The sequence below is a fragment of the Sinocyclocheilus rhinocerous genome, unplaced genomic scaffold (assembly GCF_001515625.1).
Source record: "Sinocyclocheilus rhinocerous isolate Xijiao unplaced genomic scaffold, SAMN03320098_v1.1 scaffold4360, whole genome shotgun sequence".
NCBI classification, from domain to species: Eukaryota; Metazoa; Chordata; class Actinopteri; order Cypriniformes; family Cyprinidae; genus Sinocyclocheilus; species Sinocyclocheilus rhinocerous.
The window spans coordinates 7,135-28,780 of record NW_015628345.1 but is presented as its reverse complement, the minus strand read 5'-3'; the positions used below and the strand labels follow the sequence as shown (position 1 = coordinate 28,780).

At 38.4% G+C, this 21,646-nt stretch overlaps 2 protein-coding genes across 3 annotated transcripts in view; one reads left to right on the top strand and one right to left on the bottom strand.

Moving 5' to 3' along the window:
* LOC107737479 (probable palmitoyltransferase ZDHHC12) overlaps nt 1-3,962 on the top strand; it is a 5,575-nt gene extending 1,613 nt beyond the window's left edge. The window contains exons 3-5 of the mRNA XM_016548966.1: nt 862-954; nt 1,112-1,278; nt 1,466-3,962. Of these exons, the coding sequence (XP_016404452.1) occupies nt 862-954; nt 1,112-1,278; nt 1,466-1,781 (576 nt within the window). The 3' untranslated portion in view covers nt 1,782-3,962. The remainder of the gene's footprint in view (nt 1-861; nt 955-1,111; nt 1,279-1,465) is intronic.
* Nucleotides 3,932-21,509, bottom strand: LOC107737478 (serine/threonine-protein kinase N2-like). Of its 2 annotated transcripts, none has more exons than XM_016548965.1 (22): nt 21,449-21,509; nt 19,466-19,742; nt 18,351-18,505; nt 14,515-14,644; nt 12,769-12,920; nt 10,882-11,098; nt 9,824-10,006; nt 9,435-9,544; nt 7,968-8,111; nt 7,726-7,801; nt 7,332-7,500; nt 7,127-7,229; nt 6,953-7,026; nt 6,681-6,750; nt 6,502-6,593; nt 6,011-6,187; nt 5,796-5,858; nt 5,591-5,667; nt 5,345-5,487; nt 4,768-4,875; nt 4,608-4,688; nt 3,932-4,520 (listed from the first exon to the last, which is right to left on the bottom strand). In XM_016548965.1, the coding sequence occupies exons 2-22, from the start codon at nt 19,704-19,706 to the stop codon at nt 4,320-4,322; spliced, it is 2,766 nt and encodes a 921-aa protein (XP_016404451.1). In that variant the 5' UTR covers nt 19,707-19,742; nt 21,449-21,509; the 3' UTR covers nt 3,932-4,319. The 2 variants fall into 2 exon arrangements, with proteins under 2 accessions (XP_016404451.1, XP_016404450.1); XM_016548964.1 differs by having other exon boundaries at nt 21,187-21,507.
* Nucleotides 21,510-21,646: the final 137 nt, after the last annotated feature.

Below are 21,646 nucleotides of genomic sequence, written 5' to 3'. Positions count from 1 at the left end.
TGTGGCAGGGGGAGGCAACTGCCACCCTAAAAAAAGAGCTTTGCCACCTTAAAGCAGAGTAATGGGATCGGAGTGCAATGAGAGTGGAGTGAGGAGAGGAGCTTCTATCTGTATCTGATTTAATGACTGATAAAATAACTGATGAAAATGTACTGTTTCATGCTTCCAAACAAAAATTGTGCTGCAGAAAGAAAAATGATAACCTAAGCTTGGCAAATCACCAATTAATGCACACCTACTTAAAGAAAAGAAAATAGCATAACACATTCATTCGTTTTTTTTTTTATTACTATTATAAGATCTGTTCAAGGGCTCTTACGTTCTTACATTTTGCCGCAATCATTCCATGAAAATCTTCTTTAATAAAATAAATAATCAAACGTTTATTGGTTAAAAATAATCAAAGGAGAAAGAAGTTTTTTGTTTGTTTGTTTAACATTTGTTTAACGTTTTAAATGAGTTCACCCTTCAACATTGTCACAGACACAATCATATCCTAAACAAAAATGAATAGAGGAGGGAAATGTTCTGGGGCGCAGAACAGAAAAAGACAAACAAACAAACAAAAGCATTAAACTGAGGACAGCTCAACTAGTCACATTTCGCCGAAATGGAGTACACAAAGGTGACAACACTGATCTTGCATACCCAAAGTAATTCCATTTTGTAAGATTATTTTTGATCAAAGTAATATATATATTTATTTATATATGAATTATTTATTATATATATAATGTATATATCATTTATTTTCCCCATTTTTATGATTTGATTATTAGCTTTATCAGCTCACAAACCCCTTCAGTTTGCAAGTTTAACGCTGATTTTACAGCAAACATGCATCATCTGACTGTATTTCAGTTCACACTTGGTATCGCAGAAGAAACGCAGGATATGATTCCACAGACCACCAAGTCCATACGGCTGCGGCGCTGCGGACACTGTCTGGTACAGGTGCGCTGTCACTTACTAAAGATGGACTATATGCATAAATATAGAGGTTTAAATCATTTAATTTGACCTTGATATATTCATGTACAGGCAAGACAGCTTAGTTTGTTCGTTTGTAATAATGAATCCCTTCTAAAACTGAATCCACACTTTGACATAGCAACCCATGAGATCCAAACACTGCCAGACCTGTCAGCACTGTGTGCGGCGCTATGATCATCACTGCCCCTGGATAGAGAACTGCATCGGGGAGAGAAACCACCGCTGGTTTGTGCTTTATCTGGCTGTCCAGCTTGTTGTCTTACTGTGGGGACTGTACATGGCCTGGTGAGTAGTAATACTTACACATCATAACCTGGGATGTCCAGCAGTGCCAATGGACATAATAGTCCTAAATGTATTAGTTCCCAACTCTAAAAGGTGTTCTCAAACCATTTCAACAAGATTAAAGCCCTCAGAAACAAATATCTTTCATCTGGACTCACAGTTCAGTGTACTGTTAAATCTCGTACAGGTCCGGCTTCAGTCACGCTCCCACCTGGCAGCTGTGGTTGAGGACTAACGGTGTGCTCCTGGGAGCAGCGGCGGCGGTGGTTGTCCTGTCCCTGACCGTGCTTCTCCTCCTGGGCTCTCACCTGTACCTGGTGTCCCTGAATACCACCACATGGGAGTTCATGTCTCGACACAGAATCTCTTACCTCAAGCACTGCGGTGCGGACGAAAACCCTTTTGACCGTGGAATCCTGCGCAATCTCTGGAGCTTCTTCTGCATTTGGGAACCGGTGGTTTGGGAGCATGTGTATTTCAAGCAAGGCAACGATACGATTTAATTTCCTTGGAGTCACGACTGCTGTGACAAAAAACCCATTAGATGGAAATCGATGTTTTGGTGGAAATCGCTCCAAACTGCATCTGCAGAACATCTAATCTACTTCTCCTTCCTTCTAATCTACTTCTCCCATTCCATTTTGAAAGTGATTCTTAAATGCATGAACTTTGTAGTTGCAATGATGTTTGATCAAGCGTAATCAAATAGGTTGGAAAGTGCATTTTTAGTAAAGTGTTTTGTGAATATTTTGCCCACATAGAACTTTTGACAATTCGTCTGTGCTGTTTTTTGCACATTTTAATAGCAAACGCAGAACAAAAAGCACAAAATCACAATAGCGTTTTTCAGAGCTGATTTGTGGTTTCCCATTAATGCAATACATAGAGATATCAAAACTGTATATGCTAATTATTTATTAACTTGGCTCTGCTCCTCTAATCTCTTTCATGGTACTAAAAAGCTGTTGGACAAACATAATTGAGCTAGACAGTCTGTCAGCTTATTGTATAGCAGCAGCAGCAGATGATGATGTACTGTTACATCAGCAATCATTTTGTGCAATTATTGTGAAATAGTTGTATATACTTATTTTTAGTGTTTTTTTGTTGTTGTTTTTTTAGAAAATAGACATCTCCTTTTAAGATCCATTTCAAACAGGGTAACGAGGAGTTCATGTTTATAATGCAAATAATTTCCTATAGCACTTTATATATCATTGGTGAAATTTCCATATGCTTGTAATGTGACTTTATAATATTAAATGTTCTGGTTTATCTAGACATAACGTAATCGATACATAAGAAATTAACATCGAAAGACTGAATTTAGAATACAAACATAATCAATACTGTAATGTTCAACATTACAGACATTGTTTTTTGGTGAAAAACTATATATTTTTATATAAAAAGGGCCTTTCCTATTACACATCAGCATCTTAAAGAGAGAAAGATGTAAGTGCATGCGACACTCCTTTGACTGTTAGATCTCAGTCCATTTCGGACTGCCAGAAAAGTAATGTTTTGTTGATGAATGCAGTACAATGAAGTCCACATAGTGTGACTTTAACAAACATTAGAATTTTTTCTGAATAATATAGTCATAAAAAGCAATAATTGTTTTTGCTTTTACTTCATTTCAGTTTCTTTAAATTGTTTCCTTAACTTTTGCACTTGAGTGTTTTTAACGTATCAATATGAATGCTGAGATTTCATGAATGATTTGTGCCGTTTTGATCAAAGTTATGCAATTTTTTTCCTCAATGTAATATTTTGAAACATCAGTATTCAATAAATGGAACAACATGGTCACATTGTATTTTATTTCTGAAAATACATTCATCCCGTTCTATTACACTTACTTAGATATTTATTTGTCCTTCATGTGGCTCATAGAAATGGCAAGTTTCTTTTAAATATTTTAGTGTCATTTCGTTCACAGTGTAACTTATCAGTAGTAAACCACATTTACAGTGATACAATGATCTAGTCAAAAGTAAAATACAGACAAACACCTTAAATAACGAACAAAGTAATAAGTTTCTGTAACATGACACAGAGAGCAAAATATCAATATCAATGTTTAAATATCAGCTTAGTGAGTTAATGTGCTAACCGCATCATGCTAAGACATCGAGTAGAATACGCTTGGTCTAATTCAGTAGTATTAGATTTGTCCAGAGGAGGGCTATAAAGAGAAAGGCGGGATAGAGCAAGTCGCCGTTTGCAATCGAAAGTCATAAGATGTCTGCAAGTACAGTAAAGAGCTTCTTTTGGAAAGTTGAGAATTGATCAACAAGCAACATTTATCTGGGGCACCAATCCTAAATCAAATCCAGATTAGGGACAACCAGAGATCAAAATGTGAGGGTTTAACATGATCATACATCACACAGAATAAGTGTGGAGGAATCTGCATGATCGAACACCGAGAACGCACACCGATAGTTACAGTCTGGAACTTAAGGAGCTTAAGACGCTCCAGCCGCATGAATCGCTTGGATCTACGCTACATCAGAAATCCTTAAAAATGGCACAGCATTCAGTCCTTCCATCTAAATCTGACAATCATTATCTGTTCAGCAACAGTACAAGTATATTTTGGCATCATAATTCATTGTAACAGGAAGACTACTCTTTTTTTTTTTATTATTTTTTTTTTAAACAGCTGGTCAGACTGACATGATAAACCGTATAACCCAACCCAAAAACATACATGTATCTTAACTGTATGAATATCAGGGATGGGCAGTTAAAAGCTGAGCATAGCTGAGCTTACTCACAGTGGTGGGCGCACAGTTCAGGGGTGATCATATGGTCCAACCAGGACTGTCTTTGGAGCTTAAGCACACATTTGCAGCCAGTTTCATGAACAGCGTACAGCAGCTTTTAAAGGGTGACACGAGGCCAGCTTCACTTGATTCGACTGCATATCTCAAGGGAGAACGAGAGAGAGAGAATAACTGGATAAAGAAGACGGAGAGAAAAGAAAGCAGTGATTTGATATGTCACAACTCTTTCCGAGGGTAATCGAGTGGAAGTCAGTGCAGGGCAGAGAAGTCAAAGTCTGCAAAAAACTCCTGCTGCTCGGCGGTGAGGAAGAACGGGGTCTGCGGAGGGGTCAGGACAGGCTTCAGGCGAGTGAACTCCTCGTCAAAGTTACTGACGTCTGCTGGGGCTTTAATTGACGGCAGGAAAGGAGGTTTGACACTTTTGGACAACAGGGCTTCCCAGTCTATGCCCTGCAGAGAGGAACAAGGCTTTTAAAAAGAGAATTTAAAAGAAGCTTCACTGAGGTAGTCACAAATTATTCAGTTAGTGACCGTCACCTGGAAGAACCGGTGTCTCTTCACTTCATTGGCATCTTGCTCTCCTGCTCCCAGTCGTTTTTCAGGGTTCTTCTGCAACAACTGCCATTAAAGAGACACAGTCAGATGGAGTTTCAGTTCAATTTCAATTTGTTTTTCTCCAAGAGGGATAAGTGCTTACCTTTTGTATTATAGAGACTGACTCAGGGGACATAAACCTTGGGTAGCGCACTTCATCGTTCACTATGCTGTCAAACACCTCCTCCTCATCATCACCGGGGAATGGAGACTGGCAGCCACAATGGATAAGATTTCTTAATGCTTTTGAAAGAAGTCTCTTATGCTCACCAAGACTGCATTTATTTGACCAGAAAAATAGTAAAACCCATAATATTGTGAAATGTTATTCAAATTTCAATTAAAGGAGTAGTTCACTTCCAGGATGAAAATTCTGTCATCATTTACTCATCCTCCACTTGTTCCAAACCTGTATTGAGTTTCTTTCTTCTGTTGAACACAAAAGAAGATATTCTGAAAAATGTTGGTATCTGAACAGTTATTTTTTTCCTACTATGGAAGTCAATGGTGCTCATCAACTGTTCAGATACCAACATTTTTCAGAATATCTTCTTTTGTGTTCAACAGAAGAAAGAAACTCATACAGGTTTGGAACAAGTGGAGGGCACATTTAAATATGCATGAACAATATTACAGTATATGGCAACAATTTAGTAAAGCTGTATTTGACCAGGACTGACCTCTCCCACTAGCATCTCATAGATGAGCACACCCAAACCCCACCAGTCCACTGCACGGGTGTACATGCTGTCCGTCAAAACCTCCGGGGCCAGGAACTCTGGGGTGCCACAAAAGGTTGACGTACGATCGCCATGTCCCATACCTGATTGGCAGCAAGACTTTGTTGACTCTCTGCTCAAATACTATCATTTGAGATCAACAAACAAAAAATGTTCCACAGGAGAAATGGTATTCTTAGAATGTACCTTCTTTGCAAAGTCCAAAATCTGCAATTCTCACAAAACCATCAGAATCCATTAACAGATTGTCCAGCTTTAGGTCCCTACAAGGAGGAAAGAGAGAAATTCAGTCCTTCCATCTAAATTGCATTATTTCATACACGCATATAATAGGGAATTTAGTAATCGTTAAGTAATATTAGAAGTAATAGTGTACTTATATATAATATACCTATATACAATCCGGTTTTGGTGCAGGAACTCCAGGCCTAGTAATACACATGCAGAATAAAACCTGCCAGAAAAATCCTCGGTTTACAGTCACATCCAGAGGAAAGTGTCATTGGCAAAAATATACAATGCTAAAAATATTCAGCATGTGCGTCTGAAAACGTGTAGCACTTACGTAAATGCAGACACTGTGTGTGTGTGTGTGTGTGTGAGTACCTAGCCTGCCGTTCAGAGAAGATGCTGTTATGGATGTGGGTCATCAGGTCTCCTCCAGGTGAATACTCCATCACAAAACACACATGGTCAGGCGTCTGGAAGCACCCACACAGGTTCACCAGGAAAGGATGACGGGACATATTGATGGTCTCAAAAATTCTCTTCTCACACATTAAACTATAAAAAAAATTAAATTAATTCACAATATAATACAAGCCAAATACAGTTGGAAGTGTTCACTCTTGTCAATTCCAAGGACCCAAAATCTTTCAATTCCAAGGACCCACAAACATAACAACACCCTTACAAGCGGCCCCTTGATAAAAAATATAAAATGTGACTATAATTTTTTGTTCTGTTATTGTTTTCATGCAGACCCATTAAACCATGTTAGTGCTTTGCAAAAATAAATATCAACAGACAACTAATTATCCATAACCCATTCGTGATGCACAGGAAGACATTTCTGACACAGAGATACAGAACATCACCTGTCCACTTCATCCCGGGTCACAACATCCCCTTTCTTCAGAGCTTTGATGGCATATAGTTTCCCAGTCCTTTTGAATTCAGCCAGCAGGACCTTTAATGAGAGTCGACAATGACATTGAGTCAACAGCACCATCCAGAGTCATCTGATTACAGTACTGAAGGACAGCTGCAGTTTTACCTTTCCAAAGTGCCCTCTTCCTAAAACAGAAATGCAGTTGAAGTCCTCCATCTGCATCCCCTCTTTCCTCCTGTGAAACAGGATATATACAACATACAGTGAGACTGAGAAAAAGAGCTATTACAGGAAAGAGAATCCAGATTTATTTCACCATCAAAAGATGTAGGACAGGTCACAGGTTGAAATTTAAGACCTAAGAGGTTAGGGATGATTCAAAACCCTTAGTCTTAGATTTAATAATAATAGCACTAATAAATACTATATTGACTTACTGAGGTGTAGGCTGGGATACAGGCCTGCCTTTGAGAACTTGGTTATCTTCAGATGAATTCACTCTGGCAAAAGTCTGGGAAACAAGTCCCAAAACACATAATTACAACTTTAACTTGACCAGAGCAATACAGAACTACAAATTAAAAAGCAAGGTGTTTGTCCACAAGACATACCCCAGAAAGTGATGTGTCAGTCGTGGGGTTCTGTGCCAAGTGGAGGCGCGGGGGCTTGGCAGGACGCTCCTCACTGAAATTCAGTTTAACAACTGCCGAGTCTCTGCGATAAACAGCCACAACACAGAAAGATAATCACTTTTTATTCAGATTAATGGATATATTTTCCTCAACCAAACCCCAAAGACACTGGTGTATGTCTCACCCAGAGGAAGGGGGCGTGGACACAGATGGAGGGGATATGGGCTCAGAACCAGGCAGAGGGGGGCTCAAGGCAGTGACGGTGCTGTTGCAGGGGGGCAGCACGCTCATCATTAGACGCCCCCAAGTGGCAAAGTTCATATTCATCTGTGCTGCCCGCAGGAAATTTTTCCCTGAGAGAGACATTAAATCAGCTATTTAATATACAAATATGACGCATTAGTCTGAAACATCTTTTTTAAACGGTGAACTACAAAGCACATCTCATGTTAATAGCTCCATAATGTCATTTAGGTTTAAAAGCGATCAAGTGATTATGAGAGAAATTATAGCAATCGCTTATGAGTCGTAGTCCCTTTATGAAGACGACAACAGAGAAAATGTGAGGTCAAGCACACCTTTTTCTTTTGGGAAAATTCGTTTCTGTCGTTGTAGTTTAGGATGCCGCTCAATGACAGGATTGTTGAATCTCACCTGAAACCAAACCGCATTATAAACAGCTCACTATATGCATTATGTGTCCATGTATTATGCATCAACCTCTGCAGAAAGTCCTAAATAAAATACATAGCTGCTGTAAACTGTAACCACACTTGGCTCCGTGTTGCACTAGGATGAAGGTGTTGAGAGGTTCTCTCACCTCTGTGAACAGTGTGCCCTGCGGCTCTAGATAAAGACACATGCCATGCCGCTGGTTGTCTAGGAAATCTTCTAAACGCAAGAACTTCACGGCACACAGGGACCTCCAGTCTCGCCAGTACACTGCAATCTCCAGCTCCCGAGACTACAGGGGTCAAAGGTCATGTGAGAGGCAGAAAAAAAACAAACAAACAAACACTCAGATATGAATTGTAGTTGTAGTTCTTGCCCCTTTACACCTCTTAGTGGTCCTCACATTGACTTCATCATTTGAAAGTTTGGGGTTTTTTATTGAAAGAAGTCTCTTATGATCACCAAGGCTACATTTATTTTATTGTGAAATATTATAACAATTTAAAATAACATTTTTTTTTGTTTAATATAACGTATGACTTAAAGTCATTTATTCATCCTTTATACAATGATGCCGAATTTTCAGCATCATTACTTCAGTCTTCAGTGTCACATGATCCTTCAGAAATTGAAATGCTCAATTATCAATGTTGAAAAGAGTTGTGCAACTTAATATTTTTGTAGAAATTATGGTACATTTTTTCAGGCGTCTTTGATAAATTGAAAGTTTAAAAGAACAGCAATTATTTGTGAATGAAATCTTATTTCTATAAATCTGTAATATTCTAAATGTCACTTGAGCATTTCAATAAATGGTTGTTAAAGTATTAATAGGGAAAAAAATCTTACAGACCCTAAACTTTTAAACAATATAGTAATTTAATAGCAGTGTACAGTAAATACATAGTAAAATAAATATGGCAATTAGAATTTGAATAAAACAAACATGCCTTTTAAGGTTTGTACTATTAATCAAATGCAGTTTAAGCACTGTGTATAACACCAATTATTAGTTCTATAATGATTATATTCCAGATCATGAATCAGAATACTGGATTCCTGAGGTATGATGTGCATAACTGATTATTATGGAAAGACTTCCTGTTAAAACAATTTCTTGCCACATTTCTTGAGATACATCATAATGTGCACACTTAGTTAGAAGTCAGAAAACATGACTTTGTGTCAAAGACAATCAAAACCTCCAAGACAGATACAACAAAATGCTTCCCCATTCATCAAACAGATGTGAAGCACAGCCTTTGGGAGAAAAAAAACTGCTTCAGTAATCTAGAAATAATGGAATAAGATCTCATTCTCCACTGGTACAGCTGAATCTCTGTGTCCAAGTGGTGAGCAAAAGATTACAGTAATGTTGAGGGATTAGTTTGGATTACTCTGGAGGCGACTGATTGCACTCTGGAAGTAAAGCTGCGTTAATGAAGGTGAGGAAAAGCCTTCAGCCAATGGCCATCACAGGCACTTTCCGTAAAACAGATGATTATAAATGGCATGCTATAAAAGCACTCAGACAAGTAGTCTGAGATTGTGGCGTGCATTAAGGGTGAGCTCCTGATCTGAATTCATATATGCAGTAGAATTTGTTGGCACTGACCCGCTCGAGTTCGATGCTAAAGCTCTGATTCCAGGCCTCCTTACTCAGCGGCTGCCAATGTGTGCGACCAACTATCTTGTTATCCACCTTCAATACAGCACTGATCTCCACTGAGAGAAACACATTAAAAGAAAGAGGTGGGGGGGAACGCATACATAAATATTTACGGAATTAAAAAATATTTTTTTAGTCACATCACAAGAATTAAGCTGTTGACCAAGTAAAAAAAATCTTCTATTAAAGTCCATCCAGTCTGTTTATTTAATCTATTTTAGATTCATCTATTTGGTCAAGGTAGGAAAATACAGATAAAGGTTTTCGGTCACTGTCCACAGTGAGACTATTGTGAAATCCATTATATTTCACATTGCTTCCCTTGTGAGACTCACATGAGAGCTCATCAGTCTTGGTGGTCTTGCCGTTGGTGCTGCGGGTGGAGAGGCCGGTCCTCATCCTCAGTGATTTGGACTCAGAGGGACTTCCAGGGGCGGAGGACATGTTGCTTACCCGACAGCGGCCTGGAACTGACTCCAGCAGGTCCTGACAACCCATAAGTCTGACCTCCAGTCGCCCTGAAAACACACTCTCCAGTTATACACAATACAGCAGCCATATGTACGTACAACAGGATTAACAAAACCAATTTGCACATTGCACACATAAAGCTGATTAGATTCTACTTTCATTTCCCTTATACTTACACTTTGCATAATGATACCAATCACAAGTGCAAAAATGAATATAAAATGTGAATAAAAACGTTCAGTAAGTTTTTCTAATGTTTTTTAAAAGAATGCTACCCAAGGCTGCATTTTTTGGATTAAAAATACTATTTGATTAAAAATACAGTAAAACAGTAAGATTTTTGTATTGTAATATATTTTAAAAAGTAATTTATTCCTGTGATGGCAAGGCTGAATTTTCAGCAGCCATTACTCCAGTCTTCAGTGTCACATGATCCTTTAGAAATCATTCTAATATGCTGATTTGATGCTCAAGAAACATTTCCTATTAATCAATCTTATTATCAATGTTGAAAACAGTTGTGCTGCTTTCTGGACAGGAGAGGGGTGGACAGCGCATGGTTGGGGTTGAAGACATCTTTGACAATACTTTCCACCCTCCACAGACAGTGTCTGAATTGAACATCCTTTATGGAGGGTAACTGTACACCAGTGATATGTTCTCATCACCTGCTGAAGGGTCTTGTGGTCAGAGACAAAACTGCTGTACCACACTGTGGTGAAGTTTGTTAATATACTCTTGATGTTCTTCAACAGATCTTCAACAGGGTCTTCAGTCTCTCTCCAGAAAGTAAAGACTAATACTCACTAAATTACATTATGTGGCATCAGAACTATTTTTACCTGAGGTGACAAGGAGTAAAATTGACACCTTGACATCTTAACACCATAACCTTCCTGCTAACTTTCAGCTATCTCAATACCTGTCAGGCTGGCTGGTTTGAAGAGCGAAGAGGATGCTGAAGATGAAGAGCGCAGACGATCGCTCTGCAACCCAACGACAGGCGAGGACCCCACTGTCAGCTCCTCTTTAATAGCAGCTCGTTTGGGATGGTCATGTGGAAGTTCTCCAAGCCGCTGCTCCAGAGACAAACGTAACAGGTCCAGTTTCTGAGAGGACTCCTGCAAACGGGCCTGAGCCTGGACACAAAAAAAATACACTTAAAAATAAAGATGCTCCGCAAACAGAGATACGAGCTACATTTCTGAATGACAGTAGTGTAAAACAAAGCCACTGGCATTATTAGCAGACGCACACACACAAAGAAAAACAAGTAGATAGAATAGAAAGCTAGTGTTTTTTTTTTTTTATAAAAATAAATAGAAAATAAAAAAAGAAGATAAATATAGATAAAGTAGAATTAAAATAGAATAGAAAGTGTTAGAGTTAGAGGGTCAAATAAAGGTGGAACAGATGTGTTTTTAGTCATTTCTTGAAGATGGTTAAGGACTCAGCTGCTCGGATTGATTTGGTTTGATATTATAGTATTATTTGATATTATAGTAGTTATATAGTATATTTCTTATATCCAAAATGTAAAAGTCCAAATGAAGTCTGAATTAAACTCTAAAATTGCCATGCTGATGTCATGACTGGACAGGGAAGAATCTTAGCTCATTTTAATGCAAGTTAAATGTGTGACGTGCTTAAAAGGGATAGTTCACCCAAAAATGAAAATTCTGTCATTAATTACTCACCCTCATGTCGTTCCAAACCCGTAAGACCTCCGTTCATCTTCAGAACACAAATTAAGATATTTTTGATGAAATGTGAGAGCTCTCAGACCCTGCATAGACAGCAACACAACTGTAATGTTCTTCAACGCTGATTACGTAGATTACGCTCTTGGGTACTCTCCAAAATGGCGGAAGACGTTACTCGGGGGAGAAGAATTGTTAAATAAATCATGCTATTTTTGTTTTCTTTGCGCTCAAAAAGTATTCTCGCCACTGATGTCACATGGACTGTTTTACCGATGTCCTTACTACGTTTCTGGACCGGAGAACATTACAACTGCGTTGCTGTCTATGCAGGGTCTGAGAGTACATTTCATCAAAAATATCTTAATTTGTGTTCTGAAGATGAACGAAGGTCTTTATGGGTTTGGAACGACATGGGGGTGAGTAATTAATGACAGAATTTTCATTTTGGGGTGAACTAACCCTTTAAAACAATCAAAATGATCTAGAAGAGATACTGAAGCCCCTGCTGCTTCTGGTGTTTTAAATGCCAAATGTAAATCGAAAGAAAAAAAAAAGATTAGTGAGGTCATTTCAGCACTAGGTTATCTTTGAGCAGCATTAGAGCACAATTTTCTCACTTTATCACTTGCAGTGGACTTGTCCGTCTTAGTGACAAAGCATGTGCTGCTTCAAGGTCAAACAAGCATGGCTGAGCAACGCTGCACATACATGCTCATAATTCTCAGGAGTAAATCAAAATACTTCCAAAAACCACTTCAAGGTTTGTCACATTGTTACTCATTTACATGCAAAGACATTATCAAATACATCTCATTTATTTAATGTATGGTATTTTTTGTCCATACATTGAAAGCCAATTGACTCCAACGATGTTGGGTCCACACATTTTTTTCAAAATATCTATTTATGTTCCACAGAAGAAAAAGTCATACAGGTTTGGAACCCCACAAGTGTAAGAAAACGACATAATTTTAATTTTTATGTGGAGCATTCCTTTAACAGAAGAGCGGTCTGTAGTTTCCAGACAGTCAATCCATTCAGAATGCGTCATGCATGGCTGTCGGTTTCTGAAAAGCCTTTACATCAAAACTAATACTTGCACTTACCTCCGCTAGAGCACGTCGGTCCTGCACTTTGCGTACACCGAGCTGCTTGACCACATTTTTGGCACCTTCTGCCACAGCTGCCTCAATCTTCAGATGGTGCCTGAGCTCCTCCACCCGCAGTTCAAGTGGACTAATTGTTTCAGAGGGGCGACCTGCACAAAAACCCGCATTTAGCAAAGACAAAACACCATTCCATCTGTCTTCCACCTGGTGATTACATGTGCATAAACCAGCGGCTTCCAGCATAAAAAAATCAAATAAAATAGGGAATAACCAGGCAGCAACTTTCATTACTGTTTTATGATTCATAGAGTAAAAATTACATTCATATAGTAATTTTAAAAGTAATTTAATACATTTCACAAAATAAATGTTTATTGTTTAATAAATATTGAAGCACTTGATTTAAATGGAAATTAACAATTATCTATATAAAAAAAGCAAAAAATATATTAAATAATTCTAATTGGATCAGTTTCATACAACACTAAATCAACACTGGAAGCGAGTGTCACAACAGAGCTACACTGCAAGAGCCCAGTATGCTATGCTTACATTGTAGACAGAATCCATTAAAATGGGAACCACTGAATTGTGTCATGTCATGCCACTTGCTTCTAATGCATCTAGTGAATGCTCAGGTGAGTGTTCAAATAATATGAAAGGAACTAAAACAAACCACACCCAAATTCAATACTGAAAGGTTACCTCAATGCAAAGCTGACATTTAAGCTTGAGTTCAAAAATATACAAATATGTTCTCAGAAAAATTTATCTAATTCTTTCAAAGCAACTTCTCTAATAAGATGGGTGATGATGCTGCATTGCTGATGTCAAAGCTCTGATGCCTAGATGAATACGGCAAAGACTGGGCTCAGCACACACTATATAAGCCAATAATTGGTTGCCTTGGAAACCTGTTCCCCGATACTGAGCTCCTGTACTCGTAAAAATGCCCCAATACCAAACGCCGATACCACACAGCATGTGATAAGTGCCATATTCAGACAAAGAAACACCGACAACAGAACAACAGACAGCAGAATGGAGTTATTAGAGATTAAGGATGTCTACGAAGTACATGTATGCAATGAATATAACGTTAAACATTCAGTATTAACGCCTGTATAGCTGATGTGAGCGAGCTGATTATCTGACATTCAAGCTGAATTTGTTCTGACACAGTTTAACTCTGAGTTCTTGTCATATCTTATTACCATTTTCTAAACTATAGCGAATAAACTGTGATAATGTGAGAAATGTTGAAGGTGTCTGAATAAATTCTGGTTTGACTGCATCTATTTGATAAATGAAGTTATCCAAATAACATTATACATACTCTTTTGGTTTCTGTACCCAATATTTTAAAAATATACAAATGGTACTCGGTATCGGCAAATACCAAAAATAAAAGTATCGGTATCAGGCGAGTACTGGAAAAAGTGGTATCGGTGCATCCCTACTTTTTTTATTATTATTTTGAGAATTTGGTATGAAATTTTATAGGCCAATGTTATTGTAGGAATAACACCTGACCGCTTTCCAAGGAACTTTCAACTTTGGTAAACTCTGCTATAGACTGTGATTTTGTTCATCCTGAAAACCTTCAGTGAAGTTTTAGTGCTGTATTGTCACTTTCTTTAAGTGTCAATGTTCTATGTGAAATTGTTAGTTTGTTCTAAATTAAAAAAAATTAAATCTGTAATTATCATGATTTCCTACACGTTTTCTTTAGAAATTGATTACCCTCTGGCTGTGTGGTCTCCCGCTCTCCATCTCTGGCCTGCGTGACTTTGACAATCTGCATGCGGAGCAGCTCGATTTTTGTCTTGCTATCCTGCAGCATCTGCTGGGCTGTGGACAACATCTTCCGATCCTGGGGAGTGACAACAGAAGCGATAGAGAAAAATTGAGATTGAACATCTCGCATTTGCATTAGAACAAACAGTGAGGACACTGTCAGAGGAAAGAACAAACAGTCAGGGACTAGAAAGAAAAGTGAAAAAAATTAAAGATTTAAAAAAGTGATGGAATTTTAATTTTTATAAAGTGATGTTTGATGATGTTCCCATATATTTTGAACAGGAAAATTTCAAGATTTATTCCCATGACTCTTCTAGGTATTTATGATTATTATCATAATTTAAAAAAAATTTAATTTCTGTCAAGTACTAATTCTCAGAATTCCTAATTTAAAAGATTAACTTACCATTATTGAAATATATTAATACACTAATATTTCCAACAACACAGCATAGCCAATAAATATCTGTAACTTTCTAGCCAATTAGACACTTTAAAGTTGCAGTAGGAGATCTTGGAAAATGCTAACTTTAGCCTGATAGCACTGAAAGCGAACGTCCCACCCTCCCTGCAATCACCGTCCAAACCATGCCCCCTCAACGCATATACGCTCACAGACCAGAATACCAGAGGCAACATTACTACAATAGGCTTCCAAATTCCACGCCATTTTCCGAAGAGAAGTATATTTTAACTGATTTCCCCTGCTCAGGGAGTAGGGAGCAATGAACACTGTGTAGGGATCATATCGTAGCTCACTTCTAACGAGCTGGTTATCTGAATCGGGTGTGTTAACTAAGCAAGACATGCAAAATATGCAGAGCAAGGGGGCGTGAGGACTGGAATTGGGAACTGCTTGGCTACATCATGTGTCATTCACCGGTGAGAACACTTTAAATGTACTACAATACCAGGAAGGAAGATCGGGTTGTTGATGTTTGCCTGCCATTCTCGCTCTGTCAGCACAGCGTGCATGAACGCGCTGATGGCGTATCCTGTCTGCGCGAACCGGGTGCGCAGAGGTATGCTAATATGTAACAGGTAGTATTTAATAGTATTAACTACACTACCCAGCAGACATGAACATTAAGACAAAGTTAATACGGTCATAATTCTGTTCAATATGCAAAGCCATATTTCAATTTGTTCAATAATTTGTTTAATGTAAAGTAATTTCGTTTTAACATTAATTGTGTTTGGAAGAGGTGGAAATGAAATGGGGAAATGGTCAATTAATCAATTGGTTTATTCTGTTGTGTTTATTACAAGGTAGTTCGAATAGGCGGTGATTGACAAAAGAGGCCTGATCCATTAGTCTGAGATCAACCGCTAATGTCTCGACTCATTTTCTCAGGCGAGATCGCGAGAAGGAGACCTTTGTTCACCCCCCGGAGCCATGTGAGACACTTATTTTTTATGGATGGGCGCTTTTTATTTAACTTCTTTTGGACTGATGCATGCAACACCCGCTGGGTGCCATGAAACGGCTTGAACGATCAAAGACAATTTTTAATATAACTCCGACTGGATTCGTCTGAAAGAAGAAAGCCATATACACCTAGGATGACTTGAGGGTGAGTAATTTATGGGCTAATTTTCATTTTTGGGTGAACTAACCCTTTAATGATTGCTATCGGGAATTCGGGATGTGAAGAGACTTTCAACCAGCATAACAAAAAATGTTTCTGAAGACAATCACCTATTGCACCTTTAAAGCAGAATATATCTAGTGTTAAATGTATATTCACTAAAGAAATTTCAATGACTTTTAGGTAGGGATGTAACGATTAATCGCGAGTCGGTTGAAAATCGATTTAAATATGTGACGATTCAGATCGGTTGAGATGCTAAACAAATCGCGATTCAATTAGGGGTAGGAGTTTATATGAATGTATGTCTGAGGGGAACTTACTGTCTTTTGATGGTATTTTTCTTTTCCTCTTGCCTCTGTATAATGCATATCAGGGCTCCAGACTCATTCTTCCCACTGGTCGCGCTCTTTTGCAACTAACTTTCTCAGCTGGTTGCACAAGCATGATTTGGTCGCAATATTTTATACATCTACACACCTTTCATAAGACTAAAACAAAAGATGGATCCATTGTTATTATTAATTAAAAAGCACAACAACAATAAATCAGTAAAATAATAATAATTGTGAATCGAATCGAGAAATCAAAATCGTGAATCGAATCGAATCGTGAGTTGAGTGAATCGTTACATCCCTACTTTTAGGCCTAAAAATTCTGTGATATTTCAAAGGAATGTGTTTTCCATGACCATGGAAACCCTGTAATATGCAGAGACAACTACAGTATAAGACATTCATATGTCCCAAAAAAGGTAAACACTGTGGTGCTATCAAAACATTATTCTGTTAGTTTGAACATCCCAACCAGCCTGATAAAGAAACAAAAGGGGTGTGTTTGGGAGAGTCATTTTTGCAGTTTCATTCTATGACATTATTAGCAAAGAAACCACACACTACAGCTTTAAGCTGAGCTGAGCCAATATGAGAAATTCCCACAAAGACCAACAGGTCAAAAGTGCAGCGGTCTTCATTAAACTCCTCTCTTTCTCATTATGAGAAGCAGTCAGGTGTACACCACACCCAAACATACTCAAACATCAAACACTGACTGTGCAATTTTTGCCCCAGAGCTTTATGAGCCGTGACGTTAGAGTCATAGTAGCGCAAGAGACCTATTTATCCTGAAGCGCAGCAACTACATTAAGCAAATGAAAGAGACATACTCAATGATTGCAATGTCCAATGGAGTCCAGTGTAAACAATGTTGCAACATGAAACGTGACCTTTTCTGAAACCTGCAGAAAAGACCCATTCAGGAAGTAATGGAAGAAGGAAACCATACCGTCCATAGCGCTCTCCCCCTCTCAATGCAGTTCAAGAGGTCATCTGTCATGTTTTGTGAACTTTCAGATAGCTGTATGACATCTCCTTGCTCTTCCTTCACCCCCATCAGACGTTCCCTCCTGTGTTTTGCTCTCCGTCCTCAAAACTGTTCATGTCAGTTTATGTCGTACAGCAGACACTGAGACCGGTACATCGCTGATCAAGGATCAGCATCCGATAAGCCAGCCCATTCTTTCTTCTTATTGTTCTACTGTCCTTGCATCCCACTTGCTCGCTCACTATTCCCCTCCCCTTTTCACATTTGTTCTTTTTTGCCTCTTTCTCTCTCTCTCTCTCTCACGCTGTTTTCAGATCTCCTTCCAAAGGAGTCAGCCACCTCTAACTGCTGCTGCTGTGCCCTGCCCGGCTGGCCCAAACCCGAATGCTTCGGCATTGGTTGGAGCAAAGTCACATGGGCTGTTGCTGTCGCCAGGCCCAGGACAGGAGAAACCGAATCAGTACCAGCAAGCTCTTCCTCTTCAGACTCAAAGGGATGATGTTTTAGAGCACATCTGTGAGTGTCTTGAGTGTGTGTGTGTGTGTGTGTGAGATCAAGGCTCTGTACTCAAGCTGTCTGTATCCAGCACAGACATAAATCACAGAGCTGCCAGCACACAGTGTTCTCAGCCAGACACCGCAGCATTATCGCAGCCCTGTCTGATAGAAACACACAGGCTCAAATACACTCATGGCTAGCTAGAGGTCATGGGACCATCGCTCTAAAAGGGTTATAAAAGATGGAGGTACGGAGGGGGAGGGGAATTGGGACCTCCTTTGTGTGTTTGTTATCACATTTCATAGCCTTTTGGCAGCGACCCAAACAGATTTAAATACACACAGCGGAGTGTGGGGGGGGAATCCTCACCTTGACAGAACTGTTGGTGTATGTCTGAATGATGTTCTCGGCTCCTTGTTTCACTTTGAGCTCCATGGTAAGCTGTTTTTTCAAAGTATGGACACGGCTGCCCAAGGGTGATGTGACCTCTTTCCAATGGCATGGATCTGGAGAGGTGGCATCATCTGAGAAAACAAGCGTTTTCATGAATTTCTTTTTATATGAAAACCAAATGAGTCAAAGACAAAAATTTTCTGCACTTTATACAGAAATGTGAGGCAATTCTCAACTGTTAATGTGAAGCAATTAAACTCTGTCTACACTACCATTCGGACGTTTGGGGTCAGACTACGGTATTTTGTTTTTGAAAGAAATTAATACTGTTCTTTTCTTTAATTTCTTCTAATTTAAAGATATCTTCTAAAGACATAATTTTGCAAAAAAAACGTTATTTGAAATAAATACTGTTCTTTTGAACTTTCTATACATCAAAGAATTCTAAAAAAATATATAACAGTTTCCACAAAAATATTAAGCAGCACAACTGTTTTCAACACTGAATATTAAGTTTTTTGAGCACCAAACCAGCATGTCAGAATGATTTCTGAAGGATCATGTGACACTGAAGACTGGAGTAATGACTGTAGAAAATTCAGCTTTGCCATTACAGGAATAAATTACATTTCAGAAAACAGAAATCAACTGTTTTAAATTTTAATAATATTTGACAACAATTGTTTGTTGATTGAACAATTGATTGTTTTGACTGTATTTTTGATCAAATAAACGCAGCCTTGGTAAGCATATGAGGCTACTTTCAAAAACATATCATACCATATATCAAACTTTTGAATGGTAGTGTATGTATATATATATATATATATATATAAAAAAAAAAAAAAACAAGCACATGAGTGATGGAATCTTTAAATCCTTTTTTAAATTGTTTAAACAAAAAATAAAAATTATATTGTCATAATGAATCAAATGTAAAACAAGATTAGGTAAGTAGAAAATAAGATGGAAACTTGAACGAAACTATTTGAGTCAGTATAAAAATACAAATGAAATTTCGCTGTCCCTTATATCAATTATCAAAACTCACTATATCATGTCAAAGAACGATCCCACCCTCCTGCTCTCACCTGTAATAGTCTCTTTCTGTGTGGCCATAGCACGTGCATTCAGCTCCTGGAGCTCCCAGTGGAGCTGCTCCAGCTTACGGCTGGAGGCTCTAAGCTGACCGTCCACATCAGCAGCATTCTTGCGGTTAGTCACCGCCCGCCGCAGCCGCTCAGCCGCCTCTTTGATCTTCAGTTCCCGCTGGATCTCCTGCCGGAGAAGGGCAATCGCATCCTCTACACGCTGCTGGAACTCAGGGTCCATGAGGTCACCTTCAGCCAGACCCCGCAGACAGCTGCTCTGTGGTGTTCAAGTGACATCGAGAAAGTAGTACAACAAAAATCAACATGCTTCAAGTGTTTGTTAGTTTACAGCAGCCTTTTTGATAAAACACTCACATCTGCGTAACAGTTCAAGTAAGGCAGGCATTTGAGATTCTGATTTAAAAAAGGTTAAAGGGATAGTTGTGTCGTCCTTTAGTCACCTTCAAGTTGTTCCAAACCGGTATGAATTCCTTTCTTCTGCTGAATGTTATGTTCAACAGAAGCAAGAAATTCATACAGGTTTGGAACAAGTTGAGGGTGAGTAAATAAATGACAACAGAATTTTCATTTTTGGGTGAACTATCCCTTTAAGTAAACAGATAATTTCATTATAGTAACCAAATAATCAATTAAGCAAAGAAGTGTGAACATACTGATATTGATAAAGTGGACTTGCAATGAACAAGGTGAAAATAAGGTCACTGATATGAGCTGAAAGTGGATAGCAACTGAAGCAGTTACACCATAAACGCAGATATACATATCTGTATGCATATGAGGCTTTAAACACTTCCAGACACTTGCATATTGTCAAACTGCAGTAGTAGGAAAAAACTAAATGAAAGGAAGAAAACCTACATTTATTAATGGCTATTTTCTGAAAAATAATTTCATACTGCATCTCACTTTGTTACAAATAGAGGGCAGTGTTTCACACATTCTGACAGTCTTAAGTCACCAAAAAAGGTCTGAAACTAAAATTAATCTAATCAACTTACATGTACATACATAAAGTATTTACTACTATGCCTTAGATTTATCAGTATTTAACGAGCTGTCAAATAGTGTTGTACTGATACATTAATCGGTACCCCCTAACAGCAGTAAAGCTGAAAAAACAGGCAGACCACATTTCGGAAATAAAGAAACTATCATTAACCACTGTCATAACATGAACCTTTCAACTACTTTAAATCACAAAAGACTTAAATGTCACTCGTTTTTACACACACATAACTTCAGTTACATTGAAGCCTCTAGTGAGCGATAGAAGAGGAAGCTGAAGTCCTGTCAAACCCGTTCAACCTGAAAATGTTTAACGTTAATGATATTTAATTGTTCGGACAAAGCCAGAAAACTGCCTTATTAAGGCACAATAACATAAGTAGGCAGGTATAATGCCATAAACACAGCATTTGTCTAATTGTTTTCTTTATATTTGACATTTTTATTTTTTAATTTATTTTATTTTATAATAATTTCTCTATTACTAAAAAATGATTGTGGGTGTCTTGAATTAAACGCGTTGAGCCACACAGGACTCACCCACAGTGAAATGTAAACACGAGCCTTTGAACGTTAACGATCTGACAGATTTATGACTTACTTGATCTCCAAACAGCACTTTTCAGCATTTCCTATTACTCCATTACTAACCATATCAGTTAGGCTGTGTAAAATATATCTCATTTATTTCTTACCTGAAGCGTCACACCCGACATTATGAAATAATGTCCGATAAACGCAGAGTGATACTTAGACTAACCGAATCTTCACTCGAGCTCGCGGCTCTGGCTCACGCGGCGCCTGTTCGAGTTACACTAGACACCATATCCAAACTTCCAACTGAATTTGAGAGCTCAACCAAAAAAAAAGACATTCAAAGAGAATAAAAAGTTGGGTGCTGAAAGAAGATACAGGTGGCAGGCTGCCAGCTGGGAGGCTATACGGCTCTCAAATTACCGGTAGTTTTTTTTATGGAAGAAGTTGCTTTGCCTTTCCCATTTCCTGAGGTTTGAAAAATCCTCTTCGCCTCCCTTTTCAACGATTGGCTGACACCGCTGTCAGTCACAGGCGCTGCACTGACGTACGTCCTACACCATTGTTTAATTAATATACACAATAAATGCACCAGGGAAGCTGCAAATCTGCTGCCCTACA